Here is a 24,073-nt window from a genome sequence, read left to right as displayed (position 1 = left end):
GTTGGAGCCTGTCCACCTCCTTCAAAGTTATCACCTTGACACATCTTAGGGTATACTGCCTAGTACACCATCACTACTGGGAATACGTGAAGACTCTTGAGCAGCGGCAAAACAAAGTGAGTTTGGTCAACTTGCTTTGTATGGTCACTGCTTTGGCAGCTTTCCTTTTACCAGATCATTGATTTACAACAGTATGTATAAGGTACAAGGTCTACAGATGGTGAGGACTCTGCTAACTGAAGGATTTGGACAGAGGGTTAGTACTTTTTGGGAAGTCATCGTCTTGAGGTTTCACACAACATGTGATGCAGAGGTACGGTTGGGCTACTCTCAGATTTTGGATTCATGATCCGACATTATCATCGGATGTTCAGTTGACCATACGAGGTTGGTTCAGGATGAAGGTTGTCTCAGGAAAGTCTGTCCAGCTTTCTTTAGATGAGCTCAATCTGAATTCAAGTGTGGTTGATGTGACTGTTGGTGATGGAAGATGAAGTCTTCAGTAGCTACAGCGAGTCCATCAGATTTCGACTGCGAGATTGACACTCACACGAGATCTGTCCAGGATGAAGGTTGTCTGAAGGAAGTCTGTCCAACTTTCGGTAGATGACTTCAGTCTGGACTCAAGTGTGGTTGTCATTCCTCCTGTTGGTGATGGAAGATGGGCTCGCAGAAGTGCTGAAGATGAAGTCTTGGGTAACGACATCGAGTCCGTCAGAAGTTGTCAACTGCAAGATTGTCAATCATACGATGTTGGTTCAGGATGACGGTTGTCTGAGGAAAGTCTGTCCAGCTTTCGTTTGATGACCGCAGTCTGAACTCAAGTGTGGTTGTCATGATTGCTGGTGATGGAAGATGAAGTCTTGGGTAGTTACTTCGAGTCCATTGGAAGACGTCGACTGCGAGATTGTCAATCACACGAGATCTGTCCAGGATGAAAGTTGTCTGAGGAAGTCTGTCCAGCTTTCTTTAGATGAGCTCAGTCTGAATTCAAGTGTGGTTGATATGACTGCTGTCGGTCATGGAAGATGGACCTCAGAGGAGTGCTGAAGATGAAGTCTTGGGTAACGACAGCGAGTTCATGCTAAAACATCATCATTGGAAGCTCGGTTAAGCATACAAGGTCCGTCCATGATGAAGATTATCTGAGGCAAGTCTGTCCCACCTCCTTCAGATAACATCCGTCTGGACTCAAGTATGGTTGACATGACTACCATTGTTGATGAAAGGCTGAGCTCAAAGATGATACCATTGACCACTGAAGTCGCTGGAGTTAGACAGTCAGATATTGTTCGTATATATCAGTCCCAGCCATCCTGGAGGGATTACGTACAGATGCAGTTGTACGGTATCCACTAGGATTGGTTCACCATTTGTAGTTGTAGACTACCACTAGCTCTACCATGCTGTTCAGGTAGTTGCCGGCAATATAGTGAGCAGTTCTGTGACCTGAGACCTCAACTCTGCGGATCTCAAGATTCAGAACTCCTCACTGTTGTCTATAACTATCTAAACAGGCATGGTAGAAGAGGTGAAACCGAAGAAGAGGGAAGTACGGTCATTTGGGTCTAGCATGGTAGGGGCAACACACTAACAATGACTGCATATCACTCAATGCCTGTTGATGAAGGTGATGAGTTGAGTAGGGCCGTCAAATGACTGTGTTTAACGAATTTCTCTGTATGGCCAAGCCACTTGATATTAGAAAGCAATAAGTGAGAGGTGAGAGAACTCATTAGCCAATTTACCGAAAGAATGGCCAGATTTCTCGACTGCTAGGCCGATATACGATGTGTAGAATGTGACGCATTATACCAATACAGGAATCGTTAAAATCCAGGAAGTATTGAAGAAGACATGCTCGTACTTTGTGGATTTCTTTATTGGGGTGTTATCTAACAATTGGTGTACTCCAGTGGGACTTGGCTACAGAGTTGTTGTATTTATTGCCATCATTGTTGGAATAATCTTTTGTTCTCTAACCTGCTGCTGAACTGGGTGCATATTGCGCGGGTATAACTTTCCCTAATTGGCACGGCCGGTGGTTTAGGCAGTAAAACTCATCGAGAGTTGTAACAAACGAATGACTTTCTTTAAAGCATTTAAGAACGCACATTTCACCTCAATTCATAGCACCACCTGGTTAAGACGGCACATACAGCTTGTACCTATTCATACTAAGAAATATGCCATTTGCTTCCACTAGAATTTCACTCCAATGGCCCCCAGAGCCAGCAGAGGAGACCACCGATACTTTAGTGCTGACCTCTCACGATTTACACTTTGTCGATATCCGTATCACCAAGCCATTACCTGCGCCAACCTCAACAGACAACGACTCCCATATCGACTGGATCATCACGGGTATTGAGAACCCGTTGGAAGGAACCACGAAGGTGGAGTTCAAGCATGAGATCAACTCCCACTTGAAGCTCAACACCGGTGAAGCCTTTGACATTGGTGATTTCCACGACGCTCCAAATGGAGACCGTTCCGAAACCGGTATTATGGAGAACTGGAACACCGGTAAGATGTCACCGTATGAAGAGATTTGGCGAAGCATTGACCCAAACGTCAGCACCCCGGAGAATTATGTCCGCGAGCTCAAGAAAGAGAGCGAAGCTGCGTGCGTGGTCTACAAGCTAGCAGAGAAGGAGTCTGAGTGGCTCGGCCAGATGGTTAGAATCGGCTCTTTTGCACAAGGTGCCATTCTGAACAGATCCACCAACAAAGTGTCGTGTGTTAGATGGTACTTGAAGGAAGGACAATGGCAAGTTGTGTTCCAGAACGGTAAAGAGGTGTCCAAGATTCCAAACGGCGACGACAAGCTCGGGGCCGTGGTTGAGTTGGAAAACTTGCGCTGGAAAGTGATTGAATCGTCTTTCTGAGCACCATCTTCATCAGCAAGGGTGTGCTCCCAGACTATACACCCCATACTCCCAAACGTTTAGTATATAGTTGTCCATAATAGCTGGCGATACAATACACCCAGACACCACACCATTGTAAACCCGAACATCCATAAACCCGAACACTCATAAACCCGGACACCCAGAATAAAGGCCGCAAACGTCCGCTGTCTTTTCGCTGTTTTTTTTTTTGAGGGCCCGTCCTCGCTCTCTGCGTACGCGCCTGTGTGTGTGCGCTGTTTCTTTTTTTAACACCAATTCGTTCGCTTCAGCTCATTGGCCCCTTTGCGATTTTGGACAGAACGGTCCATTGAAGCGGTTACATTGCGTGGAATTCAGCTCCATTTTGTTTCGCTTTGGTTCAGCATCCAGTCACACAGTTAGAGCACTCCAGCGTGGGCTGTTTTTTTGTTGTTGCTTGTGCCAGAAGAGACGTTCCAGCTCCAAGGCCTTCCCACTGAGTACTAATCGCTGAGTACTAATCCCTTCTGCACGCTCGAGTCGTCTGCGTAGGCCAGTTGTGAAGAGCAGCTGCCAGAGAGAGGTGAAACACTTGCAAGAACACAGGCCACAGAGCACAGAGCAGTGATGGCATCGCGCACCCGCAAGATCTCCGTTGTCGGTGCCCGTGGAGTGGGCAAGTCCACTCTTGTGGTGCAGTACGTTGATAACTACTTTCTGGAGTCATACTACCCAACGATCCAAAACCAGTTCAACAAGTCCATAAGTTTCCGTGGGCAGACGTATGAGGTGGAGGTGTTGGACACTGCAGGCCAGGACGAGTTCACCATCCTACAGGACTCGTCGACCTTGGTGCACGGTTACATCCTGGTGTACGCTGTGAATTCACGCTCATCGTTCGAGCTCTTGCCGGTGATTAGGGACAAAATCCTGGAGTCCACGGGCACCGACAAGGTGCCAATGATCCTGGTTGGGAACAAGCTGGACCTGGAGCGCAAGGTTGGCCATGAAGAAGGTGTGAAGCTGGCCCGTGAGTTTGGAATACCATACATCGAGATCAGTGCAAAGACTACAAGTGAGCAGGACATCTCTCGCATATTCGTTGGCCTGTTGGAGCAGATTGAAGGTGAAAAGATCGACCCGGAGAACGAGAAGTGCATCATCATGTAAATTGGATAGTCCTTAGAATCTTCTCATACTATTTAGAATTCCCTATTTATGGCTGCCCGGGGTTCTCTTCCCACCATGTAGCGAGTAGGCAAAAAACGCATAGAAAAGGCAACCAGGAAAACCAAAACATCAACATCAACATCAACATCAACAACGACGGAGAAACCACACAGGAACGATGGATGAGAAGAGGAAAAGGAGGAAACAGCACTCAAAGCAGCCGACTCCGCAGCTGAATAGCTCGAAGTATCCGTGGCTGCCCTTCCCGAGAAGAACAGACAAGTGGAACGAGCTGAGCGAAGAGGTGTTCTGTACGTGCCGTGAGCCTGATACCGGAGAGCTCATGGTTGGCTGCGATGGCTGTGATGATTGGTTCCACTTCAAATGTGTCAGGCTGGATGTTCGGTACTCGAAGCTCATTGCGAAGTACTACTGTCCGTACTGTGATCTGGAAGGCAAGGGCTGTACGCTGTGGAAGAGAAAGTGTCGCTTACCACAGTGTTACAGTCCCATAAGGGACAACAACACCAAGTACTGTTCCGAAGAACACGGCGTTGAGTTCATGAAGCTTGTGCTGAGTAAGCTACAAAAGCCCGTTGATGTTGGCGCAATGTCGCAAATCGTCAAGGGTGTGGGTTCCTTTGAAGCGTTCCAAGCCGTTGGTGATACGCTGCCGCTGTTGGCTGAGGACGCTGTTTCGAACGATCCAAGGTTACGGCACGTGGATCAGAGCGTTGATAACTTGAACAAACAAAGAGAGGAACAACTCCAAAGGCGAAAGCTGCTGGTGAAGACGAAGGAAAACTTGAAGAGACTCAACGATGAGCTGTCTTTGAACAAGAAGAAGATAACGGTGTGTGGGTTTGATCCCCTGCTGAGGGACGATGAGCAACATGGAGAGGATGCACTCTCCACAAACGATATCCAACTGTTGAAAAGGTTGTATGAAGGTGACGAAGAGAACACGACACAGGTCTGTCTATTGGACAAGAGGAAGTGCCAAAGGCATAACGGTTGGCAGTCCATCTTACCCGATGAGATTGAGAATAACATATACAAAATTGATGAGCAAGTGAGCTCGCTGAAGTTGCAGAGGGATAAGCTGATCAGTGTGATGAGCAGAGACCATTATGAGGCTTTACTACGTGGATAGTGTCATGTAATAACCAACTATAATATAATGTAATAGTACTACTAATAATAACACACCTGGTGGAATCTTCATTCCATCTTCTCATCTCCTTCGGCATCTTTGGTGGACGCCTGTTCTTCGTTCTTTTCCTCTTTCGCTTCCCCTTCCTCTTCTTCATCCTCCTCCTCCTCCTCCTCTTCTTCATCCTCTTCTTCGAAATGTGGTTTCCAGATCTCTAAAAGAGCATCTTCACCAACGCTGACTATCGTGTTTGAGACTCCAGATACCCAATCAAACTCATTCACTTTTGAGACGTGGCCTCCGTGGATGAACTTCAAACATGGGTCCTCCTTATCGTTCTTTGTGAAGTCGTCAACGTCAAACTCTTCCTCCAGCTTCAGAAGGTCCCAAACGTGTATACGTCTATCATTTGAGCTTGAAGCCAATAGGTGGGACTCATCAGGATTGAACTTCACTTGGTTCACGGCACCGTTATGCCCATAGAGCTGTCTCAATGGCATCTTGGTGTTTCTCAAGTCCCATAGAGTAACGAGATTGTCAGCACCACCAGTGACGAAGAGATTAGTCTGTTTTGGGTTGAAATCGATGGCATTGATTACATCCTTGTGTGCCTCAGCAACGTTGATCAGCACTTCATCAGATCTTGTATCAAAGAACTTGATACTTAGGTCATCGGAAACTGAACCAAACATCGTTGGAATGCCATACGACCAGGAGAAATCGTTCACAATCGCACTATGTTGCTTGTAGACCCTCAAAGGCGTTTCACTGCTGAGATCCCACAGGGCAATGTGAGTGTCTTCACCTCCAGTGACAAGTTTCGAGCCCAGGAGGTTCCATTCAAGTCCAAACCCATCCTTTTGGTGGTACTTCAACGTCTTTACGCATTCAGATTTGTCAAATGACCAGATCTTAACGTCACCGGTCTTTGTGAAAGTGGCAACCTTATCACGATGGATACGAGCTTTGTTGACCTCGCCTGGGTGTAACCATCTCTGCTTCAAGCTCAATTTGGAGGTGAAGTCTCCTCCGCCTGATGGGATCGGGATGGAATGTGTCGTCTTAGGCGATAGCGTTGAAGGTAGCCTTGCCGTAACGTACTTCAAGAAGTTGTCACCCGTGGTGGAGTACGTACCAAGGAGGAACTTAGTCTCCAGTTCATTGGTGTCCCGACTCAGCTCAAACCCAGGGATCGATTGAACAGTAAGAGAGGGTGATTCCAATGCATACGTCTGAATGGTATCGTACAGCAAAGGCACAGTTTTCTTCCAAATCTTGAACTCCTCGTTGATTATCTTCTCATTATCAATATACTGAGCCTCCACGCTCTCGACTTTCACTGTCTCTGTAGTCATATGTGCCGTAAAATGGTTGTCTTTGGAGAGATGATGGTGATGAATTCTCACCAAGCCGGGACAGAATTGTAAACAGCTGCCGGTTTGTGGCCTTGTCCGTAGGGTGGGAAAAATCGCGATAAATTGTATCACGTGTGAATTCACGTGATATTTAAAAGTTGGTGTTCGGGTGTAGAAACTATGCGTTACAACGGAAAACTCACAGCAAAACCTCAACATTTTGAGCCATGTAAACAATGCTGAGCTTCAGTACAACAGTCCCTACGACCAGATGACTGAGATTACACCACAAGTAAATGCCACATGTCTGGACCTTCTCATCAACGAGATGGTTCCATTGGCGATAAGAACAACCCGGGAGCTGAAACAGTCATACGAACAGGCCATAGAATCGCTGGTACCGCAGATCTCGATAAAGGATGAGGATACAGGCGACGTTGAGATTCTGAACTCAGAACTACTACACAGTGAAGACGTCACTCATAAATTAGAAAACTGTGGATACAGCATAGGTATAAGACTGTCGGAGGTGCTGATATACAAGGACTCCCAGAATGAGATATTGAAGAACCTGGAGTTGTTGAACATTATGAAGTTCATCTGCCGCGATGTATGGAGAGAGCTGTATGGTAAACAGATGGATAACTTACGCACAAACCATAGGGGCACATTTGTTCTCATCGACAATGCCTTCAAGACCTTCCAGAGGTTTGATTCCCCAGTGGATCTCCAAGACACAATCTATAAATGTAAGCCGTACCTGTGGATTTCCTCTGGAATCATCCGTGGTGTTTTGAAAAGCTTTGGGGTTGATAGCCTGATAACTCCAGAAATCACCAAGTTTCCCATGGTGAGCTTCAACATACAGACAAATGTTTGATTAAATGGAAAAAAAAAATATGATATTATGGACTGTCATGTCATGTCATGTTATTTATGTACCAATTTAGATGCAAATTTCTTACCAGCATTAGTGAATTTTTCCTTCAATGTGCTTTTCTTCATAGTTGAAGTAAATTGGTTATGCTTGCCTTCATCGTCGTTCTCCTCTTCATCGTCTTCACGAAGGCGTTTCTCAACCGTTACGCCATTGGTCAAATATGATAGATTTCTTGTCTCGTTGAAGATTGCCGTTTGAACTTCAGAATCTTCAGCATCCAAAGGCTCAGTGAGTATCTCCTGTCTTGTGATCATATCCTCGTAGTCTTCGTCATCATCAACTTGTTCTCCTCTGTTATCTCCCATTTGGGGTTTGTTAACTATGTCGATCAGGTCCTTACCGGAGCTGACATCCTCAATCGTCTCCAACACTGTTTGATAATTAGAAACAACGTAATTGGCCAGCAATTTGAAATTCTTCTTATCACCACCCTTCTCTATGCCCATGAGAATGATCTCCAAAAGATCTAAAACAGTGGAATACGCCAAATCTGGAACAAATTGTGATTCTTGGAATAACTCAAACACATTTTGCAACAGGTCATTAGAAATGATATATCTAATGTAATATTCATCATTCAGCATAATGATAAATTTTAAGCATCTGACAGCTGAAAGTCTCAATTGTAATTTATGCCTAGGTTTGACCAGAGTTGAAATCCCCTTAAGGATATGGTTTTCCATAAAGAAGGATCTCGATAATACTTTATCCTTTGAGCAGAAACTCATGAGGTCAAACAAATACATGTACATATCCTCTTTGCATTCAGTAACCACCTTTGTTTCATTCTCTGCGGCTTGGATCAAAGGTTCAAACAGCTTTGGTGAAACTTCCTTGTAGAATGCCATGAAATATTGTGTTGTGTTGAGATTTCTATCACTGTCTTGATCACCAAATATTGCAGAAGAAGACGTGCTAGCAGGATCCAATAATGATCTGAGAGCTTCAAAAGCTTGCATTCTCAGTCCAGGATCGTTGTCCTCCAAGAGGAATTTAGTCAATACCTGGAAAAGTGTCATATCGTCAGATAAGGTGATAACTCTAGAAGTTTTCGAAGTTAATTGATCGTCTCGTTCATCTTCATAACTCTCGCTGCTAAAGGCACCATTATCATTCTCCTCACTTAGAGTTGTCTCTTCAAACCCTTGTTCGTCAGGTCCGTTAACCAGTAAAACGTCATGTTCAATTATTGACACGATTAATTCCGTTCCTTGTACTCTCACTTCCAAGGAATCATCCTTCAAGACAAAATCAATTGTCTTGAATAAGCCTTTCCTTATCAAACTTTTGTAAAAACGAGTTTTTTGCTTTGTAGGTAGATTCTTTGCAATTAACACAAATTGATGTAACAGTTTTATTCCATCCCTCTTTATGTCAACTTCGTAGTGTTGAGATTCGTCATATTTCTGCAATAACAAATCGATGAAATCACCACTCTCCAAGAACCGAATCACTTCGATATGGTTAAAATGTATTAGGGTCGAGATCACATTGAATGATGGATCGTCCAATAGTCTGGCTAATACGACATCCTTGAGGAATTGCAATCTGAAAGTTCTCTTGATCAAATTCTTCATCTTTTCATCCTTTACAGGTAAAACTTCCTTAAAGCTGGATTCATCTTGAAGATAGCTTCTATGATTTGCCTTCAACGTTGGGAAATCAGGGTCGTACTCCAAGATCCCAACAACCCCCATCATATTCTTATCGTCCAGTATCATCTCAATGGTTAAGGACTCGTTAGACACTATGAGTGTCTTTACGATATTGCACAAGAGATGAAGATTTTTAATCTTACGATTTGCCTCATTTTGGTGGAATAACAACACCAGTTTGTGAATATAATCCTGATCTTGGATGAAGCTTGAAATCACCTGTCTTTGGAACGCGCTGTTGGGGTTCTCGTTAAAGCAGTTGAAGATCGTCAACAGGTCATCAGAGCTGGGATCTTCTGGAGGTAAATTCACGGGTCCTACAATCAGCTCCGTTATATCGCCATCTTGTGAATCTCCGTTCCCTGATATCACACTAACCAATGAGATCTTAGGCGCAAGCCTTGAAGTGAAGACGTGTACTATGAAATCGCACATCTTCGAACAGCCTTCCTTTTCCTGAAACGACAGCGCTATGCTCTGACCTTCAGCTGTGGTCCACACAATCAACGTATCCTGTTGTCGTTGGAACTGGATCGTTCCTTCGATAGCCGCCTTAAGTAGTTGTTCAGTTTGATCAAGCTCGTTCCGTACAACGAGACACGGCGGCTCATCGTCATACACCTCTCCAAAGCAATAACCCGTGCCGTTATCCTCCCAAACATCAGACAAAAAGTACACCTTCACACGGTGAAACTGATCTTGCCTCATATTCCACTGAATACTTCGGAGCCACTATGTGGTGCTACGTTGTGAAGGAGTTGATAGGCAGGATCTCTGTTTGTTTGTTTGTTTACAGCGGTTTGTTGATTTATTGTTTTTCTTTGCCTGACCTTTTTTTGTGTTTGTGTCTGTTGAGTGTTTTTTTCTTTGACGCTTTTGTCCTACAAAGTTGCGGCTAAATGTCTTGGTGGCTCCGCGTAATTGTCCATGTCCTCTCCCAACAGGGACTTCATCGACATGGACATTTCTTGATTCATAACTTATTTAACTTAACTATCTGATCGTATCCCTTATAACCAAAATCGTCAATGCCAAACTTCTTTGCAAACTCCTTGCCGATGAATCTACCTCCTACGTACTGTGTAGTCTTGTCATCGAGGAAGTTCACAACGGGTTTTGGTGCAGTCAAGCTGATGAGAACCTCTGGTTGTTTGATTCCACCTTCTACAAACCCACGATCAACGTCCCAGCCAGAGGGGATATCAACGGAGAGCACTGGAATATCCGTGGCGTTGATGGTGTTGATGATGCCGTCAAACGGTGGGCGGATAGAGCCGGACTGGAAGGAAAAGCCAAAAATGGCATCGATGATGAGTTGGAATTGCGATATGGAGCTCGAGTCTAGCTCCTGGATGAACTCCACGTCCAGGTTGCGTAGTTGAGTCTCCAGGTTCAAGAAAAGCTGTTTAGATGAAGGTCTTGGGTAATAAATCGATGGGTTAAACCCCCATAGTTTCAAGTGGCGTGCAGCAACAAGCCCATCTCCACCATTGTTGCCTGGCCCAACAACAACGAGTACTTTCTTCAACAGAGGGAACGAGTCATACGTGGCTTGCGCCACTGACAACCCAGCAAGCTCCATCTACGTGCAAAACGCGGTTAGTATTACTTGTCCATATTGAGAGGAGAGCCCTTCATACTAATTGGTCGATGGAGAACCCACCGGTACTCATCAGCTCCTTATCAACCTGCTGTGCAAGCTTAGCAGTCAAAACTTTGTAACTCATTGTACTTGATATTCACTCAGAGAGATTTCCAAGACTTATCCAACGCTCATGGAAGGATCAAAGTGGAATAAAAGGAAAGGAATTGTCCCACCATTGTTTCGTTTGGTGGGGCAGTATATGGTAACCTTAAATTCTTATGTAAGCAACCCTGTCTTCGTGGCACTTCGGGAAGTCACGTGATACAAGCCTTGTTTTTCGCCAACACTGCACTTTTGCTCCTGCAGGCCAGATGTATAACCTCATCGACTCCGAGACACTTCCCATATACCACGATCTCTGTTAAGCAACTTTTGCCACTTATACATCATAACCTGTTGTGATGGAGGACGTGCCAGTGGCTGTTTGGTTCAGGAGCCTGAGAGCTGAGAACCCCGGGGGAAAACGAGCGTACGTTACACGTCGTCTTGCGTACTCATGTTGGGATATCCCGCGTTGATGCAGGTGAACCACCAGGTGATGCAACTGACGTGTTGCTATTTGAGAACCATTGTAGCTGGATAAAAAAAGGAAAGTGTAAACGTCGGATTAGCACTCAGCTGGTGTACATGTGTGTTGTGTGTTTTGATACATATATATTGTGCTTATTTGTTTGTTTCTTTTGTAAAGTAACGTGCAAGTCTCGTTCAAACCCCTGAGAGGTGGCTACTCTAGTTAAGTTATAAAAAGTTGTCATATTCGATCAATCGCATCTCAAATCAAGCACGCCCGTTACGTTAATTAGTGTCTGGACATATATATAACGGCCATCTGCTCACTTGTACGGCATTGATATCGGCACCGTGGTTAGATGATGCACTATGGACCACCAAACACATGGCAGTAAAGATGAGCAGACGCGGAACGTCACCACAACGCCAATTCAGCAAAAAGCTGGCATCAAGTTGATCTTTATGAATTCAGATGACCGGAATGAACCCAACAACCCTCAATTGGCTCCCATTGAAGCTCACCGAAGAACCAGTCAGAGTATTGCCATGGCACAAGAGGCGGCTCCGCAGACGCCTGTGGAAAATCCGGAGGACCGTACCATGCAATTGGCACTAAGGGCCACCAGCGTTGAACTGCCAGCTCAGGAAAATGCTGTTGACTCGTTAAAGAGAACAAATGACGGCACTACCACTCCTGCGAAGGCCAAAAAATCGAGGAAATTGCAAGGTGTTGGTATCAAAAAGCCTCTGTATTCTAAATATGAGACACTGTTCATCATCAAAGCCTTCAAAGCCATTTCCGATCTGAGGCCCAACTTAGTGCTCGTTGACCTTTTCAAAGTCGTTGCAGAGTTGTACAACAAGGAGGCAAAGAAGCAAGGGTTCAAAGAGAGAACCGGGGACCAATTGTATCAGAAGTATAAGAGAATCCAATATGGATTGAACCATGATGCCGAACTGGAATTTTTGGGTTATTTCAAAAGAAACAAGCACTGTCCGAAGGAATGGATCCCAGATTTCCAAGGACTGAGTGAAAATGACACTTTGAACTACATAATGCTGGACAATGTGGAAGAAACCATAGAAAGGATTTTGGGGACAGGTTCCTCGGGTGATGTCAAGCCACAACTCCAGCCAATAGATGACGTTGAGGAGAGAAATAACGATACCAATAGTTCGCTTGTGAAGGTGAAACAAGAACCCAGATCCGAGGATATGCTTATTCACGATCTCAGAGCACAGATACAAATGCTCGAGGAGAGACTGCGTTCGAAGGATTACGAGATCTATGTCCTTCGAGAGGGAAACGTCCATAGAGACAATGAGATCTCTTTCCTCAAGACCATGCTAAAAGAGGAGATCTCGTATATAAGACATAAGTTAAATGAGCAATGAATTATGACCCAACCCCGGCCTGATGAATAACCACGGCGACACCCACACGGAAAGCACCTACACCTCCAATGATCTTCACCTTGTTATTAGAAACGTTCAAAGCATACACTATTCTTAGATTTCCCAATCGGGCGTTTCGTTTTCGTTGGCGGACCGCACTTGCCCAAAGCGGAAGTCTCTGGCGTAAAAACACGCAAAACGCGAAAAACGCGAAAATTTCGCCAACCCCTCGAAAACCAGCACGCGAAAGCGCAAAAGTTGCGAACCTCGCAAATTGAAACTCGAAACATTTGCACAAAACAACACATTGTGTCCTTCGCTAACGGTGCTAATCGCAATTGCAACATTGAGCAGGTGAATCAGCCAAAGACGAACGAAATGACCGACTTGTTAAGATACAAATCCGACCATAAGAGAGGTCTGAAGTACACGATCATGGTTGTTGGTCCCTCCGGTACCGGGAAAACCACGTTTGTCAATGCCCTGTTAGATACCCAGCTACTCCCCTTCAAGTACCAACCTCTCAGTACAATTACAAACGAGCCACAGGTGATGAGCTTTGTTGGCGGATCGAGCTACAGCTTTGACTCGAGAGAGTTCAATCCGAAGCAGGACTTCTCCGAGTTCACGATTGCCATTACGAAGTCGTCGATGGAGATTGTCGATGAGGACGGTGCGAAGATCCAGCTCTCCGTCGTTGACACCCCTGGATTTGGAGACAACGTTGATAATGAGATGTGTTTTGGAGAGATTGTGCAGTATCTGCAACAGCAGTTTGACCATGTGCTTGCAGAGGAGACCAGAATCAGAAGAAACCCAAGGTTTGAAGACACCAGGGTACACATCTGCTTGTACTTTATCGAGCCAACTGGACACGGTCTTAGAGAATTAGATGTGGAGTGTATGAAGAAGTTGTCGAAATACGTCAACGTGCTGCCTGTTATCAGCAGAGCTGACTCGTTCACATCGCTGGAATTGGAGGCTTTTAAGAAGAACATCTTGTATGACATTGCAAAGTTCAGCATTCCCGTGTTCCAATTTGGGTATGACGAGGAAGAGGACGATGAGGAGGTTATCAAGGAGAATACGGAGCTGAAATCCATACAACCATTTGCCATTATGGGCAGTAAGGAGAAACTTAACGTCAATGGCCAGCTGAAATACGCTAGACAGTATCCATGGGGTGTCGTTGACGTTGAGACCGAATCTGACTTCAATCGGCTGCTGGGCGTTCTTTTTGGTTCACATTTGCAAGACTTTAAAGATCTGACGATGAACTTCTTGTACGAGAACTATAGAACTGATAAGCTGTCATCGGTGACGGAGAGCGAATCCCAGCAATTCGACGCCGGCAACCCTTCTCTCTCCAACTTGGCTGCGTTGACTCTGGAGGACAGTAAGAGTGGTGGGTCTGGTGAAGTCAGCACACCATCTATGAAATCGACGAGCTCCTTCAAACCGGATGACCAAGGGTCCCCAATCAAGGAGATTGGCGAATCTATAAAACACGAGAACGAATCTATCATCAACAACATCAAGAATTCACCAAGGGTGCCTTATTCTCCGGACCCTTCAAGAAATAAGCTGAGGGTAATGAGCGAAACCGTTCCATATGTGTTGAAACATGAGAGTATCATCTCAAGACAACAAAGGCTACAAGAACTGGAGGAGAAGTCCGCACGAGAACTGGCCATCAGGGCAGCTGCTCTGGAGAAGAAAGCTGCTGAGTTGAAGAGAAGGGAAAAGATGCTGAAGAGCAGTGCATCGTTTACGAGTTTGAAGAAGGAGGACACAATGACAGACTTATCTTCTGTTGTTAAACAAGAACAATGATTTTATAAACAAAACATAGTGTGTGTAAAGTACATTTACAGCTTTGGTGGTGCAAGGAGTCTCTTGGTAACGATCTCTGGGTACATATCCAGGATTGGAGACTGTCCTAGGTGCCATGCAGCACCATCAACAACCATCACATCACCGGAAATGTAGCTTGCTGCATCACTAAACAGAAACACCGTTGCATTGGCAATGTCCTCTTTGAAGCCTGGTCTCTGCAGTGGGATTCTCTGCGTCAGTTCCTTCAACGACTTCCCGGCACTCAACCGATCGTAGCCTTCAGTATCCTGGATCAAACCTGGTGCGATGCAATTGGAACGGATTCCCAGGGGCCCCAGCTCCACAGCAAGTGCGTTTGAAAGAGCATCCACGCCGGCTTTCGCAGCACCAACGTGTAACTGGAATGGCACGCCAACATAGTGTAACGTGGTCGATACGAAGATGATCGAGCCCTTGTTCTTCACCAACTGTGGGTAACACGCCTTGACCGTGTTAAAAGACCCCAGCAGGTCGATACTCACGACAGACTTGAACGCATTGGCTGACAGATTGTTGAAGTCAGAGATGAAATTACCAGCAGCACCACAGATGACATAGTCAATGCGTCCCAGCTCCTCAACCGTTCTCTCAACAGCCTTCACGATGCTGTGCACATCGCGCACGTCTGTTGCGCCCAACCCTAGCACTTTGGCACCAGGTCTCAGCTGGGAGATTTCGCTAGCAGCTGTCTCTGTTTTGGCAACGTTTCTACCAAGGATCGCTGCATTGGCACCCAGCAGAACCATCGCTTCCGTCTGAACACGGCAAATGGAGCCAGCTCCGCCAGTAACAAACACCACTTTCCCTTTGAAGATGTCCTTCTTGAACTGCGTTTTCGCTAAAAAGTCCTTGTCAATCGCCATGTTTTTACCGTTTTTCTGTGCTGTGATGGCTGGAAGAGGAAGGAGAAGGGCGAAACGATGCAAATGACCTCTTTATATAACCCATTGATGGGCTTTCTGATTCCGTGGGTTAAATGACGGGCGCCATCGGTGGAGAGCGAAATTGTGGGGAAGAAAACACCCAGACACCATAACACCTGAACACCAGAACATCCGAACACCAGAACATCCAGACACCTTTGCCCCTGCCAGTTTAACCCACGGAACATCCCGGCTCCTTATAGAAGCTCGTAATTGGAGCTGCATAGACTGCATCTTCAAATACAAACCGTTCCACCGTTGAGGCTTTGACACCGTTCAAATTGCAGCGTGAATTAATAATCACAGACTGCTCCACCGTTTCAGTCGCACCGTGTCTGTCATTCGAGGCGTTTCCCAGGCAAGAGTTGTATAAATTGAGGCTCATCTCCTCACAAATCTCGATAATAGCAATCAACATCTGATCCCACCCCTCATCACACATATTGATCCAAGAGAGAACAAATATGGGCTATCCAACTCCCTTGGTCGCTTTCAACAGACTTCTGTTCCCATCCACGTTGATCTCTTCGACGAGATTCACCCGATTTGACAAGTTCAACTTTGGTAACAGAATGGCACTTATCCAAATACCAAATACCCAGGACGTTGTCGTTTGGAATTCCCTTCCAATGGGCGAGGAGTTTGATAAAGCTCTGGAAATCTTGTCCAAGGACTCAAAACTCAACTTGTACGCTGCAATCATCCCAGATAAAGAGCACACAATGGCTGCCGAGGGACTGAAGAAGAACCATCCTGATATCCTCCTTATTGGACCATCTGGTATCACTGACAAGCCAAATCTCAAGCTCGACCATACATTCGAGGACTCTCAGGCCAACAAGGTGATTCCTGGTGCTTCAGTGGACCCTAAATTGGACAACTTCGACTTTGTATTCTTCAATGGACATGCAAACAGAGAAGTTGTCGTTGTGGATAAAACAACGAGAACTGCTTTCGAGGCAGATTTGCTCTTCAACATCCCTTCAAACGGTAAGAACTTTGACCAGTACGGAGAGGACAACCAAAATGGTAACTTTTGGGGGTTCTTGACGTCAAGACTGAATCCAGAGTCTTCAACGGGTAGATTCCTACACCAAAGGTTGTTGAAAAAGACCCCGGAGTCCCTCCAGGGCTTGAAAGCTCTACTCTCGTTGGACTTTGATAACGTTGTCATGTCACACGGTGAGATTATCCAAGGTGACGGCAAAGCAGCTTTTAAAAAGATGTTCAAATCGTACTTGTAATTCAATTCACGTTTATCTAAGACAGAAAGTTCTACTTTAGAAGGGTACTATATCCAAAATTGTAGAAACACGGTACACGGTTTAGAAATTATCCCATTGTTCCTCTTCTGGTTTAGTAACTTTCTTGCTGGATATACTTTGCAATTTGGTCTTTTGCTTTGGACGCTCTAATCCAAACGCAGGTTTAATTTCCTCGTTACTGTTCTCTTCACCCAATCCATCAAAGAGTTGGCCATATTTACCACCAGCATCGCCCCCTGCTTGGACTCCACTTACGCTCAACCTGTTGAACGCTTCGAATCCATATTGACTCGTTTCCTGGAACTTCTGACCAAATTGAGCAGCTGCTCTCTTGGCCTCTGCGCTCAATTCACTAGACGTCAACTGTTGAATACCAGGTTTGACCACAGTTTCGTTCACCTCTTCCAGTGATTTCGACACGGTCGAGGAGAACAAGGACCACCCTTTGGAAAAAGTACCCATAGGATCCCTTTGGAAATTATCCATGGTGAATCCAGCAAGTGAGCCTCCACTAGACTGTGTAGGTTGTGGAGTGTTACCAAAACCTTGGAACTTACCACCTTGTGACGGTGGTAAGTGATCTGGTCTTGAATCATTCTTAGCACCCAAATCAGCGAAGTAAGCCTCGTTTTGAGCCTTCTTATTAGCAGGCAACGAAGATGGGGTCCCCTTGCGTGATACGATCGGTGTGTTGTTCTTTGACGTGGCAGCAGCAGATGCCGTGCTGTTTGTAGTTATCGATGCTGACCCATTAGACGCGCTCTTTGCCTCATCCAATTTCAAATTGGAGTAGTCTCTTGGAGTGAACTCCTTACCTTCAACCTCGCATGTCAGTTTCTCCTTGTAATCTTCAGCAACGATGTTGTCAAACTTCACCTTTGGATCGCTCTTGAGATCAACACCGTTGGAAGAGAGGTAGCTGGCACACTTCTCATTACCGCCGAGCTCCATTCTCTTAACCTCTTCTGGCTTGAACTGATCCATGGTGATTGATCTCACAAAGGAGATGTGAACACCGAGTCCACGGTGGACACCAGCACACTCCAAACATATGAAGATACCAAACTTTGGTGACGCCCATTGTGGGTTTGGAGCGTCACAGTCAAAGCAGCGCTTATTAGCACCGGTCTTTTGCAATTGAAGCAACTTCCGTCTCGTATCAGGGTCAACAGTCCAGTCACCAGCCATGTTAGAGCCACTCTGAGAGTCTTATTGTGTGTTTAAATGGGACTGATACCTCGTTTGTTGTTGCCTTTGGTTGTTGTTTCTTTGGCGGCTGAGGAAGGATGAAAACATCAACAGTTTGGACACCGTCGTCAAGTTGGTGTGCGGGTGTGTGATTATGTAAGACACGCGCGTTGGATTTCTTTTTTTCGTTTTGGGGGCTGAGAGAGAGCTTTTTGTTGTTACTGTGGCAACAGTGTAACATCAACAGTGTAACGTCAACAAGCAGGCGTATTCCTATGGGAGAGCTGTTTAATTGAAGAGGTGAGTGTATCTCACTGTGGCAGAGAGCACTTTGGGCACATTTGCAGGAACAGCTGCTATAACTCCACGGGCATGCTAGTTTTCTACGCTGTTCAATTGGTGCTTCGGCCGAACAGTAGTTTCAGGCATCGTCCTTGCACCAAGGATGACTGATGTAATAGGCAGGGAGTGTGGCAACTTGAACACACACAGACCCATCACTGTCCAAGCCTCGGGGCTTGGGTCCTGGGTCCGTTCCTCCTGGAAAATACAACGTGTCCAATACTGACTGCTTAACTGAACTGTATCGGTTTCTGTTCCCCTGTTCACGTCTACCACCTCAGTAAATGATGATCCTTAGCACCCCCACATATCATGTATTCTTCCAGTAATCTGAACGAACAATCAGCGGTCAATGGCTTGAGCACTCCAAAGAGGCAACCCCCTGTCTCTCTCGCCAACAGGTCTTCTAGTTGGTTGTTCATGATCTGTAAACCACCTTATAATCTTCCTCACTAAGTGATTATATTCTTGGTACCGGCACACTAGTGCTGGTTGGTCACTGTTGCTCCGGTTACAGTTTCCATATCACCGCGTCGGCCTTATAACAATGTAAACAAAGTGATTAACCATTAACGACTCTTTGGTGACAGGTTTGGCATTCAAACAGCCATCCGCCGTTCTGGATCCGTAGTTTTGAGTCTAATGTCTACTGTCCATGAAACGCTATGTTGAAGGAGGCTGCCTCGGCTAAGCGATGCCTTGATTTCTCCAATCATCGCTGTACTATGCCCAAAGAGTGTAAACAAAGTGATAACTTCTGGTATGTTGGCACACGATCTGATGCTCTGTCCTAGGAAATGGCAAGTCGTCCTGTCTTTTCACTCGCCAGGTCTCGATAGCAGCATCTCACAACGAACTGAGTCGGCTTTTGTCTCTACTGCACTCGTTGAGCAATTTTTTGAAGAACTCATCATGAGCAAGCAATACTGGATGCTCTACACGACCCTGAAGAGATACACATCTCTTGTTGCTACGTCCAGAGAATCCATTCACGTCGTATAGTGAGTGACTTCAAGGGCATTCTGTTGATTTGGATCACAAATATCGGGCCCTTTCAAGGCTGACAGTGGTGTCTGTTGCCATGGAATGAAGACTGGCTTCAAGGGTCTCTACGGTTCACCGTTGTACAGCGTTTCGTGTTATACTTGAAGACTATCCAGAGCTCAGATATAGTTAACTACACGGGCCTATACTCAAAACAACACTAGTCAATTACGCTATACAAAGATTCTACTTGGCTTCCTCCTTCTCGCTCTTACCTGGGATGACGGAGTCATCTGGCTTCAAAGTTGGGAAGAGCAAAACTTCTCTAATATTATTGGAATCTGTGAGGAACATGGCCAATCTATCAATACCACAACCCCAACCACCGGTTGGTGGAAGACCGTATTCCAAGGCGTTACAGAAGGTCTCGTCAACCAATTGAACCTCGTCATCACCTTGGTCCTTTTGTCTGGCTTGCTCTTCGAATCTTGCTCTTTGGTCGAATGGGTCGTTCAACTCGGTGTAAGCATTACAGATCTCCTTGGTAGCAACAAACACCTCGAAACGTTCACACAAACCTGGGATATCTCTGTGGTATTTAGCCAATGGGGACATCATCTGTGGGTGACCAAAGATGAAAGTTGGGTTGATACAGGAATCCTCCAACTCACCAACAAGCTTGTCGAGCATTCTAGCGTTGGTCAAAGGTGGTGGACAGTCCAACTTGTTCTTGATCAAGATTTGTTTCAAGAACTCACCAGTTTCAGCAGTGTGCAATTGGTCACCTGCTGGGAACTTGACGTCGTACACCTTCTCAAGCTCTTCAATCATGTTGATTCTCTTCCATGGTCTAGAGAAGTCCAAAGTGAGTTCCTCACCGTCTGGACCATCTGGGTGATACTTGATCTTATAATCACCAGTGATAGACTTGACCATCTCAGAGAACAAAAGCTCGGTCATGTCCATCAAATCGTAGACATCGGCATAGGCCTGGTAAAACTCACAGGTGGTGAACTCTGGGTTGTGGGTCAAGTCAATACCTTCGTTTCTGAATTGACGACCAATCTCATAGACACGGTCCATACCACCAACAACACACTCCTTCAAGAACAACTCTGGAGCAATACGCATGTACATGTCCAAGTCCAATTCGTTGTGATGGGTGATGAATGGCTTAGCAGTGGCACCACCGGCGATGACGTTCATCATTGGTGTCTCAACTTCGATGAACTCCCTGTTGTCCAGGAACTTTCTGATGTAAGAGATGATCTTGGATCTTGTGATGAACTTGTTTCTAACGTTGTTGTTGACGATCAAATCCAAGTATCTCTTTCTGTATCTTTGCTCCTGGTCCTTGAAACCGTAATGGTCGGTTGGCAACATGTGCAAACATGGTGTCAAGAGTTGAACCTTTGTTGCAAAGATGGACAACTCACCTTCACCACCCTTCTTTGGCTCAGTTCTACCTGGGTAACCGGTAACACCGATGATATCACCTCTCTTGAGCAATTCGTGTGCAGTCTCATAGTCCTGTTCCTTGGAATCTTGAGCTTGTGCCATGATTTGAACCTGGACACCATCCGATCTCAAGACGTAGAACTTCAACTTTGAGCCGGACTCTCTCTTGGCAATGACCCTACCTGCAACTGACAGCTCAATCTCCGGCTTGGTCTCACCACGTTTCAAGTCCTTGAACTCCTCCAGGAACTGTCTGATGGACTTGGTCACGTTGAACTTGTGAGGATAAGGGTTTGGGGACTTTGTGTGTCTCAACTCATCGATCTGTCTCGATCTGATCTCGAAGAACTGGTTTGGAGTCAAGTCCTGCAACACATCCTTCTTCTTTGATGGCTTGTCGCCACTAGCAGCCTTCTTGGCTGCTGCTTCTTTGGCCTTTGCGGCCTTCTTAGCATCGTTCTCACGCTTCTTCTGTCTCTTCTTCAATTCAGACTTGGAAACCTGTTCACCGGTAACCTCGTCGAGGTAGAGCTTCTGCACCTGTTCGGCCAATTGATCTGACATCTTTCACGAACTTTACAATCCACTTTGACTGGAATGGGAACAAGTGGGACGGAGCACAAGATGTCGACAACCTGTGAGAATTTTTTTTTTGCTGCGTGCACTAGGTCTCCTCGTCATACAAAAGGGATATTTAGGTGGGATTACGTAATCTGACGATGTAACACTGGCGAATGAAATGGCATCGCCAGCTAGCCAATTGGGCCTTATAATGGAGAGGAGATGCTATAGTTAGCGATTGAAGAGCAGCAGGATCATTGGCTGTGGGACTCGATTGATGTGAGCAAGGGGAACCGAGCGTTGTTTCCAGGAGATGATTGTGCTGGCCAAAAAAAAAAAATAATGGATCCTATGAGATTCGAACTCATGCATCTTACGATACTCGATCTTGAGTCGAGCGCCTTAAACCGCTCGGCCAAAGATCCATTTTCTTGTTCTCGAATGTTTGTCGCTGAAGGCACAGAGCACATCCGAGGGACACATCATGTGACACCTCGGAACTTACCCTTCTGGGAACACCCACTTCCCAAAGCTTTGCTCGCAGGCGAAGAAGGAAAAAAAATTTCATCTAACGTCCAAGAGTTGTAGCAGAGGGCTTGAAGCAGGCCGCTAACGGGATAAGAAGGATGAGCAAATCAAAGGCACAGTACACGGAGCCAACCACCACGGTTGTGCAAATCGAAACAAGCGTAAGTGAATTACAGCGTATTGAGCATGACGTTTGAGGCTGAAGGAGCGATTTACTAACACACCTGGAAAGACTGCGCTCAAGATCATCAAGCACGCGTCTGAAAGATTCCCACGTTCTGCCAGTGGACCGCTGTTAGGGTTCGACGTCCATGAAGATGTTTTGAAAGTCACGCAGTCGCACCGTTTCCCGTACTCTTCAGACGACGAATCACCATATAGACACAAGGAGAACGGCAGATACCAAGAGGAGCTTTTGGAGCAGTTGAAAGTGACTGACGGGACCATACAGCTCTTGGGATGGTACCAATCCTCTGTGAGTGGTAAGGCCTTCTCAGAGAGCCTTGTTGACTCCATGGCTTATGGCCAATTGAGACAGAGTGCCAACTCTGTGGTGATCACTGTGGATCCAAGTAAAGCACAGTATGGCGTTTTGTCCCTCAGAGCCTTCAGATTGACGAAACCGTTCCTCGAGACCTTCATCGCCAACGACTACTCCGTGGAGCAGCTGAACAAGGTTGAGCTGTCGTTCGACAAAGTGTTTGAAGAGTTGCCTGTTCAATTGCACAACAACTACCTGACTTCGCTGTTGTTGGCCGCTAACGATGAGGACTTCTACCACAGCACACAGGCCTTGGAGGCCTCGTCCCTCAAATCAAAGGCCCTCGGGACAAACGTTGAGACCTTGATTGACTCCGTTGATGACTTGAACCATCTCTATAACCAATTGAACAGAAAGAAGAGCACTAACCAGGAGGTTAGCCTGCGTGAATGGTTACCACTCTGTGAAAAGATCAACTTCACTGCAAAGGACGTTGAACAGCAAGTTGTTTCCGACTTCCTCACCGACAGTGTAATCAGACAATGAAGAGCTACTCTTTACAATCAAATAATAACAAGCAATATCACCAGAGCGAGCCATACAACGCCATAGGAAAGATATATGTAGAATTGCGCTGTATATATACGTCTAGCCTGGAAAACATCCAAACACCACAGTACTTAATATGAAAAGCCGAGGGTCCTCGGTCGCTTCTATTCACTCCTTCTCTTCCCCTTCATCAACAGGCAATTTCGAAGGATGGGAAGGCCTAGGGTGAGTATCGGCTTGTTGTGTGTGTGTGCTTGTATTTCCGAGTCCTTGTTTAGACTAACGAGCGTGTTGACAGCTGATTATTCTCGTTAGGCATGGAGAGAGCGAAGGTAACTGTGACAAGTCAGTTAACCGACACATACCTAATCATAAGATTGCGCTTACTCCTAGGGGACACGCGCAGGCTAAGCAGGCTGGTTTGGAGCTGAGATCTGTGCTGAAGGAGGATGACTCTGTGCTGTTCTATACGTCGCCGTATCTGCGTACAAGACAAACCCTTGATGGTCTGATTAGCGGGCTGGAGGGATGTGACGTTGACTATAAGGTGCATGAGGAGCCACGGATGAGGGAGCAAGATTTCGGCAATTTCCAGGCCAGCAGTGATGAGATGGAGAAGATATGGACGGAGCGGGCTCACTATGGGCACTTCTTCTATCGGATTCCGTTTGGAGAGAGTGCTGCAGACGTCTACGACAGATGCGCAGGGTTCAACGAGACTCTCTTCAGGCAATTCCAAAGCGACAAGTTCCCCAGCGTGTTGGTTCTCGTGACACACGGGATCTGGGCGAGGGTGTTCCTCATGAAGTGGTACAGGTGGACCTATGAGGAGTTTGAGTCGTTGAAGAACGTGCCGCATTGCCAGCTGATCACCATGGAACGACCTCCTGACACGCACAAGTTCACGCTGAAGACCACTTTGCACAAGTGGGAGGAGGACGACGATGACTGCGCGTACCTGGAGGAGTCCAAGACCGACGTCACCAAGAACTCCAACAGTTACACCGATATGTCTGCGCTGAACCAGTACGATGACGGACGGTGTGTTTCCAGGGATGATGAGATCAGAAGGGAGAAGGAGAGGAAGCTGAGGGAGATGTTTGATAAGGCTAGAGGCGAGTACAAGACGTGATGAGCAGGGAACACACGTATGGCCGGTTGCGGTGTGGTAGGCGTGACGGTGGTTATAACTCTTGTATGAATCGTTATATTATAATGTAATATAA

General features: G+C 46.0%; 15 protein-coding genes and 1 non-coding gene across 16 annotated transcripts; 9 read left to right on the top strand and 7 right to left on the bottom strand.

The window, feature by feature from the left end:
• The first annotated feature begins 2,108 nt into the window (after positions 1-2,108).
• HRI1 (Hri1p) lies at positions 2,109-2,945 on the top strand. Its single transcript, XM_020213910.1, has one exon. The coding sequence runs from the start codon at positions 2,187-2,189 to the stop codon at positions 2,886-2,888; it is 702 nt and encodes a 233-aa protein (XP_020072754.1). The 5' UTR covers positions 2,109-2,186; the 3' UTR covers positions 2,889-2,945.
• A 552-nt stretch (positions 2,946-3,497) lies between these two features.
• Positions 3,498-4,040, top strand: CYBJADRAFT_121711 (ras-domain-containing protein; the record flags this gene model as incomplete). Its single annotated transcript, XM_020212370.1, has 1 exon — positions 3,498-4,040. One exon carries the CDS (start codon positions 3,498-3,500, stop codon positions 4,038-4,040), a length of 543 nt encoding a protein of 180 aa, XP_020072753.1.
• Positions 4,041-4,218: 178 nt separating this feature from the next.
• SPP1 (Spp1p) lies at positions 4,219-5,193 on the top strand (the record flags this gene model as incomplete). Its single annotated transcript, XM_020216093.1, has 1 exon — positions 4,219-5,193. The coding sequence occupies one exon, from the start codon at positions 4,219-4,221 to the stop codon at positions 5,191-5,193; it is 975 nt and encodes a 324-aa protein (XP_020072752.1).
• A 3-nt stretch (positions 5,194-5,196) lies between these two features.
• CYBJADRAFT_133295 (WD repeat RBAP46/RBAP48/MSI1 family protein) lies at positions 5,197-6,573 on the bottom strand. The gene has a single exon (XM_020213103.1). The coding sequence runs from the start codon at positions 6,546-6,548 to the stop codon at positions 5,262-5,264; it is 1,287 nt and encodes a 428-aa protein (XP_020072751.1). The 5' UTR covers positions 6,549-6,573; the 3' UTR covers positions 5,197-5,261.
• A 228-nt stretch (positions 6,574-6,801) lies between these two features.
• On the top strand, positions 6,802-7,521 carry TRS33 (Trs33p). Its single transcript, XM_020213909.1, has one exon. It carries the CDS (start codon positions 6,820-6,822, stop codon positions 7,426-7,428), a length of 609 nt encoding a protein of 202 aa, XP_020072750.1. The 5' UTR covers positions 6,802-6,819; the 3' UTR covers positions 7,429-7,521.
• Positions 7,452-9,980, bottom strand: PSY2 (Psy2p). Its single transcript, XM_020213908.1, has one exon. It carries the CDS (start codon positions 9,849-9,851, stop codon positions 7,479-7,481), a length of 2,373 nt encoding a protein of 790 aa, XP_020072749.1. The 5' UTR covers positions 9,852-9,980; the 3' UTR covers positions 7,452-7,478.
• Positions 9,981-10,044: 64 nt separating this feature from the next.
• On the bottom strand, positions 10,045-10,870 carry NNR1 (NADHX epimerase; the record flags this gene model as incomplete). Its single annotated transcript, XM_020213102.1, has 2 exons — positions 10,045-10,725; positions 10,784-10,870. 2 exons carry the CDS (start codon positions 10,868-10,870, stop codon positions 10,117-10,119), a joined length of 696 nt encoding a protein of 231 aa, XP_020072748.1. The 3' UTR covers positions 10,045-10,116.
• A 326-nt stretch (positions 10,871-11,196) lies between these two features.
• On the top strand, positions 11,197-12,995 carry CYBJADRAFT_1960 (uncharacterized protein). Its single transcript, XM_020217564.1, has one exon. It carries the CDS (start codon positions 11,668-11,670, stop codon positions 12,691-12,693), a length of 1,026 nt encoding a protein of 341 aa, XP_020072747.1. The 5' UTR covers positions 11,197-11,667; the 3' UTR covers positions 12,694-12,995.
• An 82-nt stretch (positions 12,996-13,077) lies between these two features.
• On the top strand, positions 13,078-14,445 carry SHS1 (septin SHS1; the record flags this gene model as incomplete). The annotated part of the gene is made up of 1 exon (XM_020212199.1): positions 13,078-14,445. A coding segment is annotated over one exon (1,368 nt), but the record flags the coding sequence as incomplete, so codon positions are not given.
• Positions 14,446-14,561: 116 nt separating this feature from the next.
• Positions 14,562-15,431, bottom strand: SPS19 (2,4-dienoyl-CoA reductase (NADPH); the record flags this gene model as incomplete). The annotated part of the gene is made up of 1 exon (XM_020212467.1): positions 14,562-15,431. The coding sequence occupies one exon, from the start codon at positions 15,429-15,431 to the stop codon at positions 14,562-14,564; it is 870 nt and encodes a 289-aa protein (XP_020072745.1).
• A 524-nt stretch (positions 15,432-15,955) lies between these two features.
• CYBJADRAFT_159725 (uncharacterized protein) lies at positions 15,956-16,735 on the top strand (the record flags this gene model as incomplete). Its single annotated transcript, XM_020213476.1, has 1 exon — positions 15,956-16,735. The coding sequence occupies one exon, from the start codon at positions 15,956-15,958 to the stop codon at positions 16,733-16,735; it is 780 nt and encodes a 259-aa protein (XP_020072744.1).
• Positions 16,736-16,816: 81 nt separating this feature from the next.
• On the bottom strand, positions 16,817-17,944 carry CYBJADRAFT_159724 (ArfGap-domain-containing protein; the record flags this gene model as incomplete). The annotated part of the gene is made up of 1 exon (XM_020213475.1): positions 16,817-17,944. One exon carries the CDS (start codon positions 17,942-17,944, stop codon positions 16,817-16,819), a length of 1,128 nt encoding a protein of 375 aa, XP_020072743.1.
• Positions 17,945-19,476: 1,532 nt separating this feature from the next.
• On the bottom strand, positions 19,477-21,646 carry KRS1 (lysine--tRNA ligase KRS1). The gene has a single exon (XM_020213907.1). It carries the CDS (start codon positions 21,290-21,292, stop codon positions 19,517-19,519), a length of 1,776 nt encoding a protein of 591 aa, XP_020072742.1. The 5' UTR covers positions 21,293-21,646; the 3' UTR covers positions 19,477-19,516.
• CYBJADRAFT_t1 lies at positions 21,633-21,714 on the bottom strand. The gene has a single exon. It is a non-coding gene; the product is annotated as a tRNA-Leu (tRNA).
• A 176-nt stretch (positions 21,715-21,890) lies between these two features.
• Positions 21,891-22,960, top strand: CYBJADRAFT_187466 (uncharacterized protein). The gene is made up of 2 exons (XM_020217265.1): positions 21,891-21,978; positions 22,050-22,960. Exons 1-2 carry the CDS (start codon positions 21,916-21,918, stop codon positions 22,842-22,844), a joined length of 858 nt encoding a protein of 285 aa, XP_020072741.1. The 5' UTR covers positions 21,891-21,915; the 3' UTR covers positions 22,845-22,960.
• Positions 22,961-23,142: 182 nt separating this feature from the next.
• On the top strand, positions 23,143-23,796 carry DET1 (acid phosphatase DET1; the record flags this gene model as incomplete). Its single annotated transcript, XM_020212183.1, has 1 exon — positions 23,143-23,796. A coding segment is annotated over one exon (654 nt), but the record flags the coding sequence as incomplete, so codon positions are not given.
• Positions 23,797-24,073: the final 277 nt, after the last annotated feature.

Source organism: Cyberlindnera jadinii, assembly GCF_001661405.1.
Source record: "Cyberlindnera jadinii NRRL Y-1542 unplaced genomic scaffold CYBJAscaffold_1, whole genome shotgun sequence".
In the NCBI taxonomy this organism is placed as follows: Eukaryota; Fungi; Ascomycota; class Saccharomycetes; order Phaffomycetales; family Wickerhamomycetaceae; genus Williopsis; species Williopsis jadinii.
Note: the sequence above shows the minus strand (reverse complement) of the source record. Positions and strands in the feature narration are given on the sequence as shown.